This window comes from Salvelinus namaycush, chromosome 22 (assembly GCF_016432855.1).
Source record: "Salvelinus namaycush isolate Seneca chromosome 22, SaNama_1.0, whole genome shotgun sequence".
Taxonomy (NCBI): Eukaryota; Metazoa; Chordata; class Actinopteri; order Salmoniformes; family Salmonidae; genus Salvelinus; species Salvelinus namaycush.
The window spans coordinates 14,709,912-14,731,200 of record NC_052328.1 but is presented as its reverse complement, the minus strand read 5'-3'; the positions used below and the strand labels follow the sequence as shown (position 1 = coordinate 14,731,200).

General features: G+C 42.9%; 2 protein-coding genes across 2 annotated transcripts in view; one reads left to right on the top strand and one right to left on the bottom strand.

Annotated features, from left to right (window-relative positions):
- ninl (ninein-like) overlaps window positions 1–20,549 on the top strand; it is a 45,400-nt gene extending 24,851 nt beyond the window's left edge. Inside the window, exons 16-26 of the mRNA XM_038960453.1 lie at window positions 4,333–4,700; window positions 9,526–9,630; window positions 9,780–9,849; window positions 10,033–10,317; window positions 12,098–12,211; window positions 12,320–12,466; window positions 12,600–12,749; window positions 15,341–15,454; window positions 15,785–15,994; window positions 17,587–17,700; window positions 17,788–20,549. Of these exons, the coding sequence (XP_038816381.1) occupies window positions 4,333–4,700; window positions 9,526–9,630; window positions 9,780–9,849; window positions 10,033–10,317; window positions 12,098–12,211; window positions 12,320–12,466; window positions 12,600–12,749; window positions 15,341–15,454; window positions 15,785–15,994; window positions 17,587–17,700; window positions 17,788–17,979 (1,869 nt within the window). The 3' untranslated portion in view covers window positions 17,980–20,549. The remainder of the gene's footprint in view (window positions 1–4,332; window positions 4,701–9,525; window positions 9,631–9,779; window positions 9,850–10,032; window positions 10,318–12,097; window positions 12,212–12,319; window positions 12,467–12,599; window positions 12,750–15,340; window positions 15,455–15,784; window positions 15,995–17,586; window positions 17,701–17,787) is intronic.
- On the bottom strand, window positions 18,603–21,223 carry gins1 (GINS complex subunit 1 (Psf1 homolog)). Its single transcript, XM_038960454.1, has 7 exons — window positions 20,988–21,223; window positions 20,175–20,239; window positions 19,945–20,043; window positions 19,726–19,816; window positions 19,512–19,628; window positions 19,188–19,262; window positions 18,603–19,079 (listed from the first exon to the last, which is right to left on the bottom strand). The coding sequence occupies exons 1-7, from the start codon at window positions 21,060–21,062 to the stop codon at window positions 19,011–19,013; spliced, it is 591 nt and encodes a 196-aa protein (XP_038816382.1). The 5' UTR covers window positions 21,063–21,223; the 3' UTR covers window positions 18,603–19,010.
- Between the last annotated feature and the right edge of the window lie 66 nt (window positions 21,224–21,289).

The window sequence follows — 21,289 nt, the reverse complement described above, 5'->3', positions numbered from 1 at the left end:
CTCTCCCCTTACAACTGTCTATCGGTGAACTTTGGGAAGGTTGTGGCTGTTTTTACTTCGCCTATTGTGGTGATTTTGTCAGAGGGAACTTGCGAAAGTATTCACCCTCCTTGGAATTTTTCCTGTTTTGTTGCATTACAACCTGTAATTTAAATAGATTTTTATTTGGATTTCATGTAATGGACATACACAAAATAGTCCAAATTGGTGAAGTGAAATTAAAAAAATTACTTGTTTAAAAAAATTCAAAAAATGAAAAAGCGGTACGTGCATATGTATTCAGATCTGGTGCAGCCAATTACCTTCAGAAGTCACATAATTAGTTAGATTGCACACAGGTGGACTTTACGTGTCACATGATCTGTCACATGATCTCAGTATATATACACCTGTTCTGAAAGGCCCCAGAGTCTGCAACACCACTAAGCAAAGGGCACCACCAAGAAAGAGGCACCATGAAGACCAAGGAGTTCTCCAAACAGGTCAGGGACAAAGTTGTGGAGAAGTACAGATCAGGCTTGAGTTAAAAAAATATCAGAAACTTTGAACATCCCACGGAGCACCATTAAATCCATTATTCAAAAATGGAAAGAATATAGCACCACAACAAACCTGCCAAGAGTGGGCCGCACACCAAAACTCACAGACCAGGCAAGGAGGGCATTAGTCAGAGAGGCAACAAAGAGACCAAAGATAACCCTGAAGGAGCTGCAAAGCTCCACAGCGGAGATTGGATTATCTGTCCATAGGACCACTTTAAGCTGTACACTCCACAGAGCTGGGCTTTACGGAAGAGTGGCCAGAAAAAAGCCATTGCTTAAAGAGAAAAATCAGCAAACACGTTTGGTGTTTGCCAAAAGGCATGTGGGAGACTCCCCAAACATATGGAAGAAGGTACTCTGGTCAGATGAGACTCAAATTTAGCTTTTTGGCCATCAAGGAAAATGTCTGGCGCAAACCCAACACCTCTCATCACCCTGAGAACACCATCCCCAAAGTGAAACATGGTGGTGGCAGCATCATGCCTTGGGGATGTTTTTCATCGGCAGGGACTGGGAAACTGGTCAGAATTGAAGGAATGATGGCCGGTGCTAAATACAAGGAAATTCTTGAGGGAAACCTGTTTGTCTTCCAGAGATTTGAGACGAGAACAGAGGTTCACTTTCCAGCAGGACAATAACCCTAAGCATACTACTAAAGCAACACTCGAGTGGTTTAAGGGGAAACATTTAAATGTCTTGGAATGGCCTAATCAAATCCCAGACCTCAATCGAATTGAGGTCTGTACCCGCTCTACCACAGCGGAACCCATCCAACTTGAAGGAGCTGGAGCAGTTTTGCATTGAAGAATGGGCAAAAATCCCAGTGGCTAGATGTGCCTAGCTTATAGAGACATATCCCAAGAGACTTGCAGCTGTAATTGCTGCAAAAGGTGGCTCTACAAAGTATTGACTTTGGTGGGGTGAATAGTTATGCACGCTCAAGTTTTCCATTTTTTTGTCTTATTTCTTGTTTGTTTCACAATAAAAAATATTCTGCATCTTCAAAGTGGTAGGCATGTTGTGTAAATCAAATGATCCAAACCCACCAAAAAAATCAATTTTAATTTCAGGTTGTAAGGCAACAAAATAGGAAAAATGCCAAGGGGGGTGAATACTTTCATCAGCCACTGTATCTGACTCTCCGCTTATTAAACAGTTAAGCTGTAGCGGAGATTCAGCACCATGGGTAGCACTGCGGTTGATCAATTGTCCATGAATCTAAACTCGTCATGAATCATGACCATTCTAAGGTAGGCTATATTTGACATAAAATAAAATGGTAAAATAAATGGTATGCCTATTTCTAGCAATAAAGTAAATAGTCACAGCATAAAATAAATTAAACGTGAGCCTTCTGGCTATATAATTAAATAAAGACCCACACATTATTATTTTATTCAGGACAGGAAAAACAAAGATTTTCATAAAATTTGCTTCTTCAATTCGAGTTCATTAAAAGACACCCGGTTCTCGCCAAATTTTTCAACATGAAAAACAGACTTGTTTTGAAAAGTCTGTAGGAAGGACTACTTATAATTGTAGCTGATTCATTCTCAAGTCCCAGCCAAACAAATGTAGAATAACAATCTACACACAAATTTAGGCTATAGGCTACATAAAATAACGTGGTAGGCCTACCCTGTAGCTAACAAACAAACAAAATAATTTGCATAGGCTATTGGCCGTACCTGTTTAACTTGAATTTTCTCTGATGAAGTGGTCTCTCATAAAGCGCAGTGCATACATTCTTCCCAGATAGGCGTTTTTTGATCTTCGCCACAAATTGGCCACAGACTGAGAAGGCTCTCTTGGTCTCCACGGAGGTGGCCTGGATCGTGGCGAGCACCTCAAACAGGTATTTTAACCTGTATGTTTCCTCCTTAGAGAGAATTTTCAGTAGGTCGATTTTGCTTTCGGCCTCGTTGGCAATACTTTGCCCCACAGACAAAAATAAAATGCAACAATTTCAAAGATTTTACTGAGTTACGGTTCAAATAAGGAAATCAGTCAATCAGTCAATTGAAATAAATAAATTAGGCCCTAATCTATGGATTTCATGACTGGGAATACAGATATGCATCTGATGGTCACAGATACTTACAAAAAAAAGGTAGGGCGCGTGGATCAGAAAACCGGTCAGTATCTGGTGTGACCACCATTTCCCTCATGCAGCGTGACACATCTCCTTCGCATAGAGTTGATCAGGCTGTTAATTGTGGCCTGTGGAATGTTGTCCCACTTCTCTTCAATGGCTGTGCGAAGTTGCTGGATATCGGTGGAAACTGGAACACACTGTCGTACACATCGATCCAGAGCATCCCAAACATGCTCAATGGGTGACGTGTCTGGTGAGTATGCAGGCCATGGAAGAACTGGGATGTTTTCAGCTTGTGTACAGATCCTTGCGGCACTGTGCATTATCATGCTGAAACATGAGGTCATGTGAAAACCCACAGTTTCATCAGCTGTCCGGGTGGCTGGTCTCGGACGATCCCGCAGGGGAAGAAGCCAGATGTGAAGTTCCTGAGCTGGCGAGGTGGCTTATGGTAGAGAAACATTCAATTCTCTGGAAACAGCTCTGGTGGACATTCCTGCAGTCAGCATGCTAATTGCATATTCCCTCAAATCTTGAGACATCTGTGCCATTGTGTTGTGACTTCACATTTTAGTGGCCTTTTTTTTGTCCCCAGCACAAGGTGCACCTGTGTAATGATCATGCTGTTCAATCAGCTTCTTGATATGCCACTCCTGTCAGGTGGATGGATTATCTTGTCAAAGTAGAAATGCTCATTAACAGGGATGGAACCAAATTTGAGATAAATAATATTTTTTTGCATATGGAACATTTCTGGGATGTTTTATTTCAGCTCATGAAACATGGGACCAACCCTTTACATGTTGCGTTTATATTTTTGTTCAGTGTAATAAAAGCAGATAGGCCAACCAGTAGTGACTTTGTAAGTAAATACGGTAGGCTACAACAACACACCCTGAGCTGTCACGTTTTGACCTTAGTTCTTTTGTTATTTCTTTGTTTTAGTATGGTCAGGGTGTGAGTTGGGTGGGTTATCTATGTTAGTTTTTCTATGTTGGTTTTTGCGTTTGGCCTGGTATGATTCTCAATCAGAGGCAGGTGTCGTTAGTTGTCTCTGATTGAGAATCATACTTAGGTAGCCTTTTTTCCACCTGTGTTTCGTGGGTGTTTATTTTCTGTGTCTGTGTGTTCCACACGGAACTGTTTCGGTTGGTTATTTCACGTGTCGTTTATTGTTTTGTTTCAGTGTTCGTTTGTTTTAATAAAGAGCATGAACACGTACCACGCTGCGCATTGGTCCTCCGATCCTTACTACTCCTCCTCGTCAGAGGAGGAGGAAGACAGCCGTTACATGAGCGTTGATTATTGACCATGCAGATAGTAGAGCAGGCCGTATGATGATAGATTTAGACTTTGCATATAATTTAACAAATACATTTTATTTCACTCTGTTCATAGAAATAATTTGTTATAATTTACTGGTTTCTCACTGTCATTTATCCTGGGAAAAGATGGGTTTGGGCGGGAAATTCCAGTAAAGCTCGGTAACCCGGTTCCCGCCATTAAACCCTAGCTCACACGTTTTTGTATTGTTTTGATCACCGTCTCCTATTTTTGTATGTGAAATTGAAAGGTCCAAAATTGTTGGTAATTTGAGTGACACTAGATGTAAAGACTGAACTAACTTCAGTACATGAGGCCCATTTTTCAAATTCTGGGATAGCCCTGAACCTCCTCATCATCCTCGCCTCACAGGTGAACTTCTACGAGCGCAGCCTGGAGCTGATGCGACGGAACATGGAGGTGGAGAGGAAGGACATCTCTTCGGGCTTCAAGGTGGAAATCAGTGAGCTGGAGGAGCAGAAGGCCCAGGCTGAGGAGCATGTTAAGAGGCTAAGGGAGGCAGTGGAGAAGCTGCAGACCGAGTTACAGAACAGCTCCAGGCGCCTGAGAGGGCCAGGCTGGAGCGCTGACCAGGAGAGAAGGGCCCAGCACGAACAGGCTGAGCTGGAGCAGAACTATGCCATGGAGATCAGTAACCTGGTCCAGAGACTAACCTCTGAGAAAGACCAGCTAGAGGCTGAGCTGAAGCTCAAGATGGACCAAGAGTTGCTGCTCGTAAGGTGGGTGTTGCCAGACTATCCTCCTCCCCAGGGCTGTCTTCTGAAATTCAAACAAATTCATTTCAAGTTCACATTCTTGTGTAGGTTGACTCCCGGTTTCGCATTCAATTTAAAAAATGTTGTGCCAACTGTAACTTTTGCATGAGTCCCTTTAACTCCATAACATATACACTGGACTTACACATCAATGGTGTGTGAGCTGGGACTGGTGTACGTCGTGTGTATGTATATACACTTAATGTACAAAACATTATGAACACTCTTTCCATTTTCTATTTTTTACTTAACACTTTTTTATTTTCTTAACTTAAAGCATTTTTGGTTAAGGGCTTGTAAGTAAGCATACCTGTTGTATTTGGCACATGTGACAAATTTGATTTGACATACTGTAGACTGACCAGGTGAAAGCTATGATCCCCTTATTGATGTCACTTGTTAAATCCACTTCAATCTGTGTAGATGAAGGGGAGGAGACAGGTTAAATTATTTTTAAGCCTTGAGACAATTGAGACATGGATTGTGTATGTTTGCCATTCAGAGGATGAATGGGCAATACAAAACATAAAGTACAATTGAATGGGGTATGGTAGTAGGTGCCACGCGCACCTGTTTGTGTCAAGAACAGCAACACTGCTGGGTTTTTCAAGCTCAACATTTTCCATTGTGTGTATCAATAATGGTCCGCCACCCAAAGAACATTCAACCAACTTGACACAACTGTGAGAAGCATTGGCGTCAACATGGGCCAGCATCCCTGTGGAATGGTTTTGACACCTTGTAGAGTCAATGCCCCACAAATTGAAGCTGTTCTGAAGGCAAAAAGGGGGTGCAACATTCTTAATGTTTTGTCCACTCAGTGTATGCGTGTGTGTGTGTATATATACAGTACCAGTCAAACATTTGGAAACACCTACTCATTCAAGGGTTTTTCTTTATTGTCACTATTTTCTACATTGTAGAATAATAATGAAGTAATAATACGATGTATTATTTCATATGGAATCATGTTGTTAAAAAAAAAAGTGTTAAACAAATCAAAATATATTTTAGCCACCCATTGTCTTGATGAAAGCTTTGTAGAAAAATAAAGAAAATCCCTGGAATGAGTAGGCGTGTCCAAACTTTTGACTGGCATTGTATATGTGTGTGTATATACAGTACCAGTCAAAATTGTGGACACACCTTCCGGGGTTTTTATTTTGACTTTCTACATTGTAGAATAATAGTGAAGACATCAAAACTATGAAATAACACAAATGTAATCATGTAATAACCAAAAAAGTATTATTTTATAATTGAGATTCTTCAAAGTAGCCACCCTTTGCCTTGATGACAGCTTTGCACACTCTTGGCATTCTCTCAACCAACTTCATGAGGTAGTCACCTGAAATGCATTTTAACTAACAGGTGTGCCTTCTTAAAAGTTAAGTTAATTTTCTTTCTTAATGCGTTTGAGCCAATCAGTTGTGTTGTGACAAGGTAGGGGTGGTATACAGAAGATAGCCCTATTTGGTAAAAGACCAAGTCCATATTATGGCAAGAACAGCTCAAATAAGCAAAGAGAAACGACAGTCCATCATTACTTTAAGATATGAAGGTCAGTCAATACGGAACATTTCAAGAACTTGAAGTTTCTTCAAGTGCAGTCACAAAAACAATCAAGCGCTATGATGAAACTGGCTCTCATGAGGACTGACCCAGAGTTACCTCTGCTGCAGAGGATAAGTTCATTAAAGTTACCAGCCTCAGAAATTGCAGCCCAATAAGTGCTTCACAGAGTTCAAGTAACAGACACATCTCAACATCAACTGTTCAGATGAGATTGCATGAATCAGGCCTTCATGGTCGAATTGCTGCAAAGAAACCACTACTAAAGGACATCAATAAGAATAAGAGACTTCTTGGGCCAAGAAACATGAGCAATAAACATTAGACCAGTGGAAATCTGTCCTTTGGTCTGATGAGTCCAAATTGGAGATTTTTGGTTCCAACAGCCGTGTCTTTGTGAGACGCAGAGTAGGTGAACAGATGATCTCTGCATGTGTGGTTCCCAACGTGAAGCATGGAGGTGTGATGGTGTGGGGCTGCTTTGCTGGTGACACTGTCAGTGATTTATTTAGAATTCAAGGCACACTTAACCAGCATGGCTACCACCGCATTCTGCAACGAAACGCCATCCCATCTGGTTTGTGCTTAGTGGGACTATCATTTGTTTTTCAATAGGACAATGACCCAACACACCTGCAGGCTGTGTAAGGGCTATTTGACCAAGAAGGAGAGTGATGGAGTGCTGCATCAGATGACCTGGCCTCCACAATCACCTGACCTCAACCCAATTGAGGTGGTTTGGGATGAGTTGGACCGCAGAGTGAAGGAAAAGCCGCCAACAACTGCTCAGCATATGTGGGAACTTCTTCAAGATTGTTGGAAAAGCATTCCAGGTGAAGCTGGTTGAGAGAATGCCAAGAGTGCAAAGCTGTCATCAAGGCAAAGGGTGGCTATTTGAAGAATCTCAAATCTCAAATATATTTTGATTTGTTTAACACTTTTTTTGGTTACTACATGATTCCATATGTTTTATTTATTAGTTTTGATGTCTTCACTATTATTCTACAATGTAGAAAATAGTAAAAAAAAAAAAAAAAAGAACTTGAATGAGCAGGTGTGTCCAAACTTTTCACTGGTACTGTATATGTATCTGTCTCTGTGTGCCTTAGTGAACAGTGTGTGTGCTATGTAATCAGGGAAGAGGCAGAGCAGCAGGTGTCTCAGATGAAGACTCAGCAAGGCGAGGCCCAGCGCAGCTTCATGCACCAGCTACGCTGTGAGCGCCTGCGGCTGGAACTGGAGCAGGAGAGGCACAGGGAGAGACTCCACAGTACAGAGAGGGCGGTTGAGGAGCAGGCCAGGATCTGTAGCCGGTCCGCTGTGGAGAGGAAGATGCTGGAGGAAGGGCACCAGGAGGAAGTCCGGCAGCTGAAAGAGCACATAGCCAGTCTGCAGGAGCAGGCAGATCTGACCTCCGATAGGGAGAAGTCACTTTTACAGCACTGTCAGTTAGAGGTGAAACTAGAGCACTATCAAACACAGTGCAGTCAGTTAGAGGCTGAACTGGAAGTGACTTGCGATCGGTGCAGTCAACTAGAGGCCAAACTGGAAGTGATTTGTGCCCAGCTGGAGCTGGAGGAACGCACTGTGTGTCTGGCGTCTGAGGCTTTGACCGAGCGTCTGACCTCTGAACGGCATGATGTAGAGGAGGAACTGGGGTTGGTGAGGGATAGAGAGCGAGAAATCCTTAGTGAGGTGTCTCAGCTAAGAGAGGAGCTGCATAGTCTACGGTCTGAATATATGACACTTCTTCAGGACAAGGAAATGATAGCGGAGAACTGTAGCAGTTTGTCCAGCGCCTTTGTACAACAGCAAGCTCAGCTGAGGGCCAAAGAGGAAGACACGGAGACCCTGAGGGGGGAGTTGGAGAGGGCACGGGAGGCTCTGAGAAATGAAGTAGAACGATGCTCAAGGCAGACTGCTGAGCTGGACTCCCAGAAGACGGACAGAGCGATGCTGATGGAGGAGCTGAGAAAACACAGAACAACTGTTGACTGTCTACAGTCAGATCTTGACTGTGTCACTGAGGAGTTAAACCAGTGGAAGAGGGCAGAAAACAGTCTACAGGAAGCCTTGAGGGTGGAACAAACCCAGGTCATGGAGATCCAATCCACCCTGGACCTGGAGAGGGAAGAGACGGGCTGTCTGAGCCAGGAGAACACCCACTACATCCGCCTGGCAGACCAACTCTCCAACCAGATCGAAGAAATGGAAACGGAATCATCCAAACTCCAAGACCACATCCACCAGCTGAAAGCCCAACTGGGCGAAATGTCCAGCCTGGTTTCTGATCTCAGGACCCAGCTAGAGGCCAAATTCACAGAGGTAGACCACCTTGAATCAGATATAAAGCAGACTGCAGGTCTGGTAGAGATGGCGGAAGCCCTGTCCAATAAGCACTATAGGGAAGAGGAGCTGCTGAACACCCAACTGGAGACCAAGGAGAGAGAGCTGTGCTCCCTCAGAGGAAAGGCTGGCAGCAGCACCACCGTCCAGCTGCAGCAGGCCCTGCAGCAGGCCCATCAGGCAGAGGTCCACAGGTTGGAGGAGTCCTTTGAGTGGGAGAAGGGCAGGATGAAGGAGCAGCTGGTGGAGATGGAGAAGCTGGTCATGGCTCTGGAGATGGTGATGGACCCTACCAGTCCACACAGGTTTGTGACGTGCAGGCCTGTTGCCGGAAATCAAACCAAACCAACCTTCAAATGACTAACCTCCACCTGCCTTGATTCCAATGTGTTTCTGCCGCAAACATGGGGGCTGAAATTTGAATGACTAATAACAACCGATCTGCTCTCATCTGAAAGAGATCCTCACCTTTTTCTCCTCACAAACCTTCTCCAAGTCTTTAACCTTCTCTACAACTTAGCAGGCTGTGTGCCAACATCAAACTTTTGACATTTAAATTGTCTGGAATGCATTAACAATTTTCTGTCTCTCTAACGGCATGATTTTCACCTAGGTGCATGATATTAGATTTAATTTGTCTGAATAACAGTATTTATATCATTGAATGTTTGTTTGTCTAAACCAGTGTCCATTTTACTTTCGCCACATAAGTGCATTGATTTCACCCAGAGTTTCATCTGGAACTCAAATGTTTGCTTCAAATTATAAATGCCTCCATCAAATCAATCCCCAGATAAATATTATGTTTAAATATCTTCCAGATTAAAATGCCTTTGAGGAAAAACTCCTATGTAAACTATTTCAACTCTAGTTCTCAGTTAGATGAGGTCAACTGTGAGAACAGTGCTCTGAAGGACAGACTGGCCATGTTACAGCAGGATGTCCAGAGAATGGAGGAAGAGATCATCAAGAAGAAGTAAGCTGATCCATCAGTAATGTGTTGCTGTGAGATAATGCTAAATACAGATATGTTTTACAAATGTCTGTTACAGAAGGGGTTGTTTTTTAAGCTGTATTCTGTCTTCACAGCTATTAATTATTCCTTTCCGTCTTTGATTTCACCAGAAAGAAACTGGACGAAGTGGAGCAGGAACACGAGAAGAACAGGGAGAAGCAGGAGAGACTTCACAAAGAGGTTTGTTTTCCATTTCACTATAATCACCCTGCATAGTTCAACTGACCCTTTTAGCCTGATAGATTTTAATAGCCTACATTTGATCATTGGACACATGATCATTATCTCAATCACCCGAGGCCACCGCATAGTGATGAGCAATCCCAGTCTGATAAACCCTTCATCCACCCCCTTCCCTCTCAGAACGCCAAGTACCAGGAAGAGGTGCTGGACCTGAGAGCCCGCAACCTGCAGCTGAGCGGCGAGAATGCTGAGTTTAGCTCCCGTCTCCGTGCCGACCAGGGGGTGGTCCAGATGCTGACGGAGAGGCTGGCACAGGTGTCCCGGGAGCAGGCGGAGGGGGCGGCCACAGCCAGGCAGCTCCAGGAGACCTCCACCCAGCAGGAGAGGGAGAGACTCCACCTGCAGGCAGCCTGGCGTCACGACAAGGAGCTGCTGGAGAGAGAACTCCACACCATCAAGGAAAAGGTGTGTGTGTGTATACAGTGGTGCAAAAAAGTATTTAGTCAGCCACCAATTGTGCAAGTTCTCCCACTTAAAAAGATGAGAGAGGCCTGTAATTTTCATCATAGGTACACTTCAACTATGACAGACAAAATGAGAAAAAAAATCCAGAAAATCACATTGTAGGATTTTTTAATGAATTTATTTGCAAATTATGGTGGAAAATAAGTATTTGGTCACCTACAAACAAGCAAGATTTCTGGTTCTCACAGACCTGTAACTTCTTCTTTAAGAGGCTCCTCTGTCCTCCACTCGTTACCTGTATTAATGGCACCTGTTTGAACTTGTTATCAGTATAAAAGACACCTGTCTACAACCTCAAACAGTCACACTCCAAACTCCACTATGGCCAAGACCAAAGAGCTGTCAAAGGACACCAGAAACAAAATTGTAGACCTGCACCAGGCTGGGAAGACTGAATCTGCAATAGGTAAGCAGCTTGGTTTGAAGAAATCAACTGTGGGAGCAATTATTAGGAAATGGAAGACATACAAGACCACTGATAATCTCCCTCGATCTGGGGCTCCACGCAAGATCTCACCCCGTGGGGTCAAAATGATCACAAGAACGGTGAGCAAAAATCCCAGAACCACACCGAGACCGAGTGAATGACCTGCAGAGAGCTGGGACCAAAGTAACAAAGCCTACCATCAGTAACACACTACGCCGCCAGGGACTCAAATCCTGCAGTGCCAGACGTGTCCCCCTGCTTAAGCCAGTACATGTCCAGGCCCGTCTGAAGTTTGCTAGAGAGCATTTGGATGATCTAGAAGAAGATTGGGAGAATGTCATATGGTCAGATGAAACCAAAATAGAACTTTTTGGTAAAAACTCAACTCGTCGTGTTTGGAGGACAAAGAATGCTGAGTTGCATCCAAAGAACACCATACCTACTGTGAAGCATGGGGGTGGAAACATCATGCTTTGGGGCTGTTTTTCTGCAAAGGGACCAGGACGACTGATCCGTGTAAAGGACAGAATGAATGGGGCCATGTATCGTGAGATTTTGAGTGAAAACCTCCTTCCATCAGCAAGGGCATTGAAGATGAAACGTGGCTGGGTCTTTTAGCATGACAATGATCCCAAACACACCGCCCGGGCAACGAAGGAGTGGCTTCGTAAGAAGCATTTCAAGGTCCTGGAGTGGCCTAGCCAGTCTCCAGATCTCAACCCCATAGAAAATCTTTGGAGGGAGTTGAAAGTCCGTGTTGCCCAGCAACAGCCCCAAAACATCACTGCTCTAGAGGAGATCTGCATGGAGGAATGGGCCAAAATACCAGCAACAGTGTGTGAAAACCTTGTGAAGACTTACAGAAAACGTTTGACCTCTGTCATTGCCAACAAAGGGTATATAACAAAGTATTGAGAAACTTTTGTTATTGACCAAATACTTATTTTCCACCATAATTTGCAAATAAATTCATTAAAAATCCTACAATGTGTTTTTCTGGAGAAAACTTTTTCTCATTTTGTCTGTCATAGTTGAGTGTACTTATGATGAAAATTACAGACCTCTCTCATCTTTTTAAGTGGGAGAACTTGCACAATTGGTGGCTGACAATACTTTTTTGCCCCACTGTATATAGGGGACTTTTGGGACAGTTGTGGTAGAGTTCTCCATTATCTAGATACTATGTTTTGGTCTATCGGAAATTGAAGTGTGTGAGAATTTTCTTGGTCAGCATTTTTAATGAATGGGCCTCATTTATGTATCTTGATTCTTAAATGTCTTGTTTGCTCTTAGCTCCAGTGTTTGTCAGAGGTGGAGTCCTCACTGACCAGCCTGACCCTGAAGCACCAATGGCTGGAGCAGGATAAGGAGAGGCTGCTGAGGGAGGTGGAGGAGAGGACCCAGAAGGTGAGAGAAGGATGTACTTGGCTATTGCAACTCTGTTGGGGGGAATTGACATCTTCCAAGTATTTTCTCTGACTGAATATGTATGAATTATGATGTTATTGTTTTCAGGTTGAGAAGCTCCAAGAGTCTCTTCTCTCTGTGGACTCCCAGATGGAGCTGCTTCGCTCCCAGCTCCAGGCAGTGGATCAGGAGAAGACTGGCCAGATCCAGGAAGTAGCCAACCACCAGAGGATGATACAGGATGCCCAGGACAAGGTAGGTGACATACTAATGACGAAAACAATAGAAATGTCTGCTCACTGTTTGCTGGTCCTGAATGTGATCTTTAATGAAGCGTTGTGATACATTAGCACTTTGACTGACTTCATTGTTGTCTGCTGATCATCAGGTAAAGGAGCTGGAGGCCAGCATGGGCAGGCTAAGCAGGGAGAAGGAGCAGCTGCGTCTGGCCCAGAAACAACATGAGGAGGAGGCCACTATGGCCCTACAAAAGGAGTGCCAGAGCCTGCACCTCCAAAACCAGGAGCTGCTCCACAGGGTAGAGCTACGTTACTTGCTCTTAAAGCCATAGCCACGGGATGTAGGGGTGCTGGATGTGCTGCAGCACCCCCTTGTAAATTGGAATACATTTTGCCAAAATTACACTGAACAAAAATATAAACGCAACATGCACAAATGTCTCAGATTTTTACTGAGTTACAGTTCATATAAGGAAATCAGAAAATTGAAATGAATGAATTAGGCCCTAATCTATGGATTTCACATGACTAGGAATACAGAGGCCATGTCTAGCTAACTACTGTAGCTAACTAGCCAGTTAATCTCTGTTCCTAGCCAGCAAGCTAGAAAGCAACGCTAAAGGGATTGCAAATGGGTAAGCATAACATTTTTTCCCCCTAAATATTAGCTAGCTGGCTAGCATTTATGAAGCCTGGAAACACGTTCCTCACACACCAGGAACGTATTTTATAACGAAAAGGTGCCTCAGTCCCAAAACACAAGTTTTCTGGAGACTTGTGGGAGGAGTGCTGATAACGTCGCCCACTGTATGGCTTTCGGTAGCCTGATTTTCATCCAGACTGAAGAGAAATCTGCACACAATGCATCCCTGACCACCACCTGAAGTGGTCAGCCAGATCTGAACCCAGTCAGACCACAAAGCGACTAGACCTGTCTTTTCAATGCTATCTTCTTATTCTGATAGCAGAAATCACATTTAAGTGTCAAATGTAGACACCAACAGATATGCAACTGTTGGTCACAGATACCTTAAAAAAAAAAAAATATGGGGCATGAATCAGAAAACCAGTCCTCTTCAATGGCTGTGTGAAATTGCTAGATGTTGGCGGAAACTGGAACACGCTGCCGTACACATCTATCCAGAGCATCCTAAACAGCTCAATGGGTGAAATGTCTGGCGAGTATGCAGGCCATGGGAGAATTGGGACATTTTGAGCTTCCAGGAATTGTGTATAGATCCTTGCGACATGGGGCCGTGCATTATCATGCTGAAACATGAGGTGATGGCGGTGGATGAATGGTATGACAATAGACCTCAGGATCTCATCACGGTATCTCTGTGCATTCAAACAGCCATCGATAAAATGCAATTCTGTTCACCACATTGACATCAGGAAACCGCTCATCCACACGACGCCATACACGCTTTCTGTCATATGCCCAGTACAGTTGAAACCGGGATTAATCCGTGAAGAGCACACTTCTCCAGCGTGACAATGGCCATCGAAGTTGAGCATTTGCCCACTGAAGTCGGTTACGACGCCGAACTGATGAGCTTCCCTGAGACGGTGGCAGACAGTTTGTGCAGCAATTCTTCAGTTGTGCAAACCCAGTTTCATCAGCTGTTCGGGTAGCTGGTCTCAGACGACCCCGCAGGTGAAGAAGACGGATGTGGAGGTCCTGGGCTGGCGTGGTTACACGTGGTCTGCGGTTGTGAGGCCGGTTGGACGTACTGTCAAATTCTCTAAAACGACGTTGGAGGCAGCTTATGGAAAAGAAATGAACATTCTCTGGCAACAGCTCTGGTGGATATTCCTGCAGTCAGCATGCCAATTGCACACTCCCTCAAAACTTGAGACATTTGTGGCACTGTGTTGTGTGACAAAACTGCACATTTTAGGAGTGGCCTTTTATTGTCCCCAGTACAAGTGTGTAATGTTCATGCAGTTTAAACAACTTCTTGATAATCCATCCACCTGACCATTGTGGCATATCTTGGCAAAGGAGAAATGTTCACAAATAGGGATGTAAACCAATTTGTGGACAACATTAGATTTTTTTTTTTTTGTGCATATGGAACATTTCTGGGATCTTTTATTTCAGCTCATCAAACATGAAAACAACACTTTACATGTTGCGTTTTATATTTTGTTTAGTATATAGTATTTCTTGTTTGTACAGAAATAAATCAAATTCTAAATACTACACCAGATACTATAATTTAGCCATAGAGCTAGCTTCTTTAAAAAAAATAGCTGTGGTGGATTGTTTTTAAGCATAAACGCAGTGCATAGCCTAGGCAACTACAGCAGTGCGTGGCAAAAATGCTTTATTTTATTTATATTTAACCTGGCAAGTCAGTTATGAACAAATTATTATTTACAATGACGGCCAAACCCGGACAACGCTGGCCCAATTGTGCGCCGCCCTATGGGACTCCCAATCACGGCCGGTTGTGATACAGCCTGGATTCGAACCAGGGTGCCAGTAGTGACACCTCTAGCACTGAGATGCAGTGCCTTAGACCGCTGCGCCACTCAGGAGCCCAATATCAGCTGATTGTTGAGTTGCGGCTATCAGTGAACAGCAGCTAAAATTGGCCTTCTATTTCAAAATACAATCACCGGAAAACACAGTTTGGAAATCAAATATCTACTGCTAAAAAGAGAAGACTCTAATCTGCCAAATGACGTAGAATTCCATGAAAATAGGCCCACATTTTTTCAGACCTCTTCAAATAATTAAGCCCTTGGGCTGATCCTTGATATGCACTCTGTTCAGTTAAATCTTACTGTTAGTCTGCAAATGCGGTCATTGATGCTTGCATGCAATGCTTTATTATAAAGGTGAAATATTTTTGAAGTGGTTGTTGTGCTTTGTTTCCTTCAGGTGTATCAGCTGCAGGGCCAGGATGTGGAGGTACAGAGTCTGACTGAGGAGTGCCTGACTCTAAAGAACAAACAGGCACAGCTGGAGACTGCCAGGGCAGAGGCACAGGATCAGGTGACCTCAAACATTTTGGTCAAATAATTGATAAATGTAATTTTGCTGAGGCACCACATCTCTAAACTGAAAGCAAGTTTGCCAATTGAAACTCAAATTGAGCAACTAACCCCATGGTCCTAATTTGCACTAATCTATTCTTGCAGAAGTTGAGGCTAATTCATTTCATGAACATTTCCAAACTCCATTCCTATGCCCTATTGAGTCTATCGGCGTGTTTGAGGGGATCAGTTTGAGCAGGAATAGTTTGGGATGCTAGGCTATTGGTGGATCACTGTACAGTCTGACTACAATGTAGTTGATTCTCAAACGCACTGTTTTATGGTGCAGGCACTGATGGTGGACACAGCCTTGACACTGGCCCAGGCCCAGCATGTCCGGGAGCTGCAGCAGTTGAGGGAGCAGGCAGGACTGGGGTCCAGGGAGCAGCTGGCACACTTTCAAGCCCAGCTGGCAGATGAGAAGCGCAGGGGGCAGAAGCTGCAACAGACCTTCTGCACACAGGCCCAGCAAGCCAGCACCCAGATAGGCCTGCAGCAGGTAGTGTACTGCCCTACAGGGTGCACCCAATCCAGCCACTGGTTACAGTTCTATAGGCATGATTTGCACCCTTTAACACTTCTCAAAATAATTAACCGTAGTTTAACACAGAACTAAATGTGATCAATAAATGTACAGTTGAAGTCAGAAGTTTACATACACTTAGGTTGGAATCATTAAAACGAGTTTTAACTAAGTTGACTGTGCCTTTAAACAGCTTGGAAAATTCCAGAAAATGATGTCATGGCTTTAGAAGCTTCTGATAGGCTAATTTACATAATTTTAGTCAATCGGAGGTGTACCTGTGGATGTATTTCAAGGCCTACCTTCAAACTCAGTGCCTCTTTGCTTGACATCATGGGAAGATTAAAAGAAACCAGCCAAGACCTCAGGAAAAAAAGTGTAGACCTCCACAAGTCTGGTTCATCCTTGGCAGCAATTTCCAAACGCCTGAAGGTACCACTTTCATCTGTACAAACAATAGTACGCAAGTATAAACACCATGGGACCACGCAGCCGTCATACCGCTCAGGAAGGAGACTCGTTCTGTCTCCTAGAGATGAATGTACTTTGGTGAGAAACGTGCAAATCAATCCCAGAACAACAGTAAAGGACCTTGTGAAGATGCTGGAGGAAACAGGTACAAAAGTATCTATATCCACAGTAAAACGAGTCCTATATCGACATAAACCGCTGCTCCAAAACCGCCATAAAAAAGACAGACTACGGTTTGCAACTGAACATGGGGACAAATATCGTACTTTTTGAACTGATGAAACAAAAATAGAACTGTTTGGCCATAATGACCATCGTTATGTTTGGAGGAAAAAGGGGGATGCTTGCAAGCCGAAGAACACCATCACAACAGTGAAGCACTGGGGTGGCAGCATCATGTTGTGGGGATGCTTTGCTGCAGGAAGGACTAGTGCACTTCACAAAATAGATGGCATCATGAGGATGGAAAATTATGTGGATATTTTAGCAACATCTCAAGACATCAGTCAGGAAGTTAAAGCTTGGTCGCAAATGGGTCTTCCAAATGGACAATGACCCCAAGCATACTTCCAAAGTTGTGGGAAAATGGCTTAAGGACAACAAAGTCAAGGTATTGGAGTGGCCATCACAAAGCCCTGACCTCAGTCCTATAGAAAATTTGTGGGCAGAACTGAAAAAGCACGAGCAAGGAGGCCTACAAACCTGACTCCGTTACACACGCTCTGTCAGGAGGAATTGGCCACAATTCACCCAACTTATTGTGGGAAGCTTGTGGAAGGCTACCTGAAACGTTTGACCCAAGTTAAACAATTTAAAGGCAACGCTACCAAATACTAATTGAGTGTATGTAAACTTCTGACCCACTGGGAATGTGATGAAAGAAATAAAAGCTGAAAGAAATCATTCGCTTTACTATTATTCTGACATTTCACATTCTTAAAATAAAGTGGTGATCCTAACTGCCCTAAAACAGGGAATATTTACTAGGATTAAATGTCAGGAATTGTGAAAAGCTGAGTTTAAATGTATATGGCTAAGGTGTATGTAAACTTCTGACTTTTTTATATGCTGTAAATGCTGGCTCTGTTTGTGCTCAGGAGCAATATGAGAAGGTGATAGTGAACATGCAGGAGGGGATGGAGGGGGTGGAGACCAAGCTGAGGAGTGTGCGCAAGATGCTGCAGGAGAAGGTCAACCAGCTGAAAGAGCAGGTCAGTTTACCATTCATACGAGACAAATGGCAGAGAAACATGCCCTGAAAATCTGACTGTATTTCATTGTCCCTGTCCCACCCACAGCTGGTGAAGAATGCCAAGTCAGACATCATGCTGAAGGACCTGTATGTGGAGAACTCCCAGCTGATGAAGGCACTGCAGGTCACTGAGCAGCGACAGAAGAGTGCTGAGAAAAAGAACTTTGTCTTAGAGGAGAAGATTACAGCCCTCAACAAGCTCCTTCGTAAGATCGCCCCTGCCTCCCTCTCTGCGTAGCAGTTCCTTGCTACTCAGAACAACGCTACTCCCCAAAAGACATTGACAACTGTGAAAGACCTCTTAAGTTTCCTTCCCTTAACCTTAGTATTCGATGACCATCCCAATGAAACATTGATGCTTAATGTGGCAGGTGGTCCACAATGATTCTGTAAGATCCATAACAAAATCACTGTGTAACAACTCCCTCTTGGGATGGTGGGTTTGATTGCACACAATTAGCACAAGTTATTTGGGTAAGTGGAACAGCACAAGTCTTAAGTGTTTTCAGCCACCAGGGTATTATGCATGTACTTTATTTTTTGTGTATATATATTTTTATTGAGGTTAACGCAAGACTCATTTTTTGTGAAGGTCAATCAAAGTTCACATAAAGTATTTTATTCTGTCTCTGCAGAGGCAGGCAGTCCGTTAGGTTACAGACTATCCTCCAGCATCATGCTGTGTTGGTAGGTCTGAGTGTCGATTAGATGTATAATGGGACCAATGGTATAACATTCCAGTTTGATCATCAAACACACTCAAGGTACTGAACTTAAAGTTAAGTCTGTCAGACTGTATGAGATGAATGGTACTGTATGCGAAAGGCTGAATCCTAATTTAATCACAAAATGATTCAAAGAAAGGGTTTAGCAACTTTTAATTAAGTGTTCTTTGTGGTATTTTAAATTACCAACCAAAAGCACAGTATTTACAAATGTAAAGTTTTGATACACATCTGCACAATTTTCAATCCTGATGCACTGCTGTACAGTCAAACCTTTTAATTCCTAAACTATTTGAGTACTAAAAAAGATTGTTGCAACAATGTATGTAGGTAATTATTGTAAAAACACTAACATGCAAGCTGTGGATTTGTTATGCACTACACAATCACTCCACAATTAAAACAAAACTGACCAAGTAATAAATCACCTACAGCTAAGTATATTTGAATTAATTATTGTTTTAAAGAACTCTTTCAAAATAGCATCACTTAAATGGATAATCCTCTGCTGAAGAAAAAAAAGTCATAGTTCTAGCATTTTGATTCAAGACATGATGTGCTCCAAGACCCCCTGGCGAATCAACTGCTCACACTTCCATCGTGGCAGGAAGTGCTGGTGAGACAGAAGAGTGGAGTTTGAGAGTGACTCATGTTCAATTCTTTACACAATGTGCATGTATAGTGATGGTTTTCACATATAGTACTTTTTCTTTTCTTATACCTGACTGTTTTTCTTCAGAAGAATGATGGTCCCGTCGTCTATTTCAAACTCGCCATGATCTTTTAAACAGCGCACCTATTGAGAGAAATACATTGTGAGAAACAAACTAAATGGCAAGAGGGTAAAATCAATAGAACATGACCAATATGTAAAAATAAAAAAATGAAGACCAAAAGAAAGAGCACCTAATAGTCAAGGGTCTATGTGCTACAGTTTGAATTAATTGATACAGTTGATGACTAATAGCACAAGTGGCCCCTACCAACATTCACTTAGTCTCTGGTCAGGTCCTTGCGGGCATGCAGTTCCCTTGTGTAATCGTACCTCAATGTACAAACTCTTTGGAGGCTTCATGTCCTGTGTTATGTCAAGTCCTTCCTCTCCTCCAAGTGACCTCATGAAGGTAGCCAGTGACTTCTTGTACTGGTTAAACCATTCCAACTATTCAAAATTAAACATTACATTTTAAGAGTCAGATGCCATCACCCTGCCATCTTCTGTCCAATTTGTTTCTTGCCTTTGAAAGAAAGAAACATACCTCTTCTGCACACATGTGGAAGCGGATGTTTGTGGGCAACACACTTCCGTACTCCCACCTCAAAGTCCGAATGCGGAGGAGCCTGTCATAGCTGAGGAGAGGAAATTAGCAATGATGTTGTCCTATCCTAATAAACTATGATATGGTCAGTGTAACTGTCTACAAAAATATTAGTAGTGATGATGAGCTCAAAATCAACTCATCACATCAGGCACTCACAGGTAGGCAGCGATGCAACGTTGGTTTCTTAGCAGACAGCAGTGACGGAACTTGATGGTTGGAATCAGCTCACTTTTTCCCTCAGACTTGGCTTCATTGCTTTGAAGTGTGTGAAATAAAACGTATTTGTTAAAACCCATAAGGTAATTATTTCAGAACTCAATGGGAAAGAGACACATTCAAATATAAGAGAATGTCAATGTGTGACAATGTTTAATGTCTTAACTCACACATCACTTTGATTCTGCTCATATAATGCTTTCATCTCCTCCAGCACCTGACGAATACCATCTTCCTGCAAAGAAGGTGTCAGTCAGTGAGCAGTAATAGAAGTCAAATGACCATGTAGTCAGTGGCATTATAACCTAATTGCTAACTATCAAACTGATCTAAACGTCTTCACTTTGTATTCATAATCTGGCTAGGTTGATGTTAGCTATTACTGAGTGAAACACATTCTAGTGATGGCTGGCTAGGTTGATATTAGCTCTCAAGAGCCCCACGTCAGAAGAGCAGGGCAAGGAGTAGGGCTGCACCATATGGGCAAATCATTTAATTGCGATTTGTTTTTAACCAAATATTGCGATTGAGATTTTACTTGCGATTTAGATCAAAACACTGTACTGTTGGAATCATATAAATAAAAGTAGTATTCAAATCATATGGTTGGTGTTGTTTGGCATGACAACGAATGAAAAAACCAGGTACAGTATACGTTGTTGTGACAGAATAGGAACAAAGTATTGGTCAGAGTTTCCCAGGGGACCCTTATTACATTAGAATTTTACATTCATGGCGTAAAAACAATATGCAGCCTGTTGCACATGTCCATATAGCAATTTCGATGAAAATTCCCTAAGGAGGTTGATATAGCTAAGCCATTAATAGTATGTGTGGCAGTTGGGTGTACTAGGTATCACGTGTCAAGACAGTGACTCCTGCATTGCTAGAGTAAACTAACAATCTAACTAGTTAGCTATTCCATCTGCACTAATGGCTACAAATCCAGTATATCTTTATAACATGCTGAATGTGCCACTTACATTGAATGCAGGCAGTTGACCATCGCCCATCCGGTGAAGTTCTCTGATTATTTCGATTGCCTTTTCACAAAACATCTCTCTTGGTAAATGTTGTTATAAATTAATAGGATACCGTATATCAAGCTAGACTGAACTGTAGACTAAACCCTTACACTTGCATCAATTGAGTGATTATCTTGTAATTATTTCACCGTATCTAGAATGATGTGAATAGTTACTGACGGACAGCGGCTGAGTTTTCGCGGCAAAATGCTTTGATATGATCACATAAGCGGAAACTATGGGTACCGATGAAAGACAAA

Coding starts and splice junctions, on each gene's coding strand:
- gins1 (XM_038960454.1), bottom strand. CDS start 21,062: ATGTTTTGTGAAAAGGCAATCGAAATAATCAGAGAACTTCACCGGATG. Junction 20,240..20,987: donor GTCAACTGCCTGCATTCAAT/GTAAGTGGCACA, acceptor CCTTCTTTGCAG/GAAGATGGTATTCGTCAGGT. Junction 20,044..20,174: donor GAGCAGAATCAAAGTGATGT/GTGAGTTAAGAC, acceptor CACACTTCAAAG/CAATGAAGCCAAGTCTGAGG.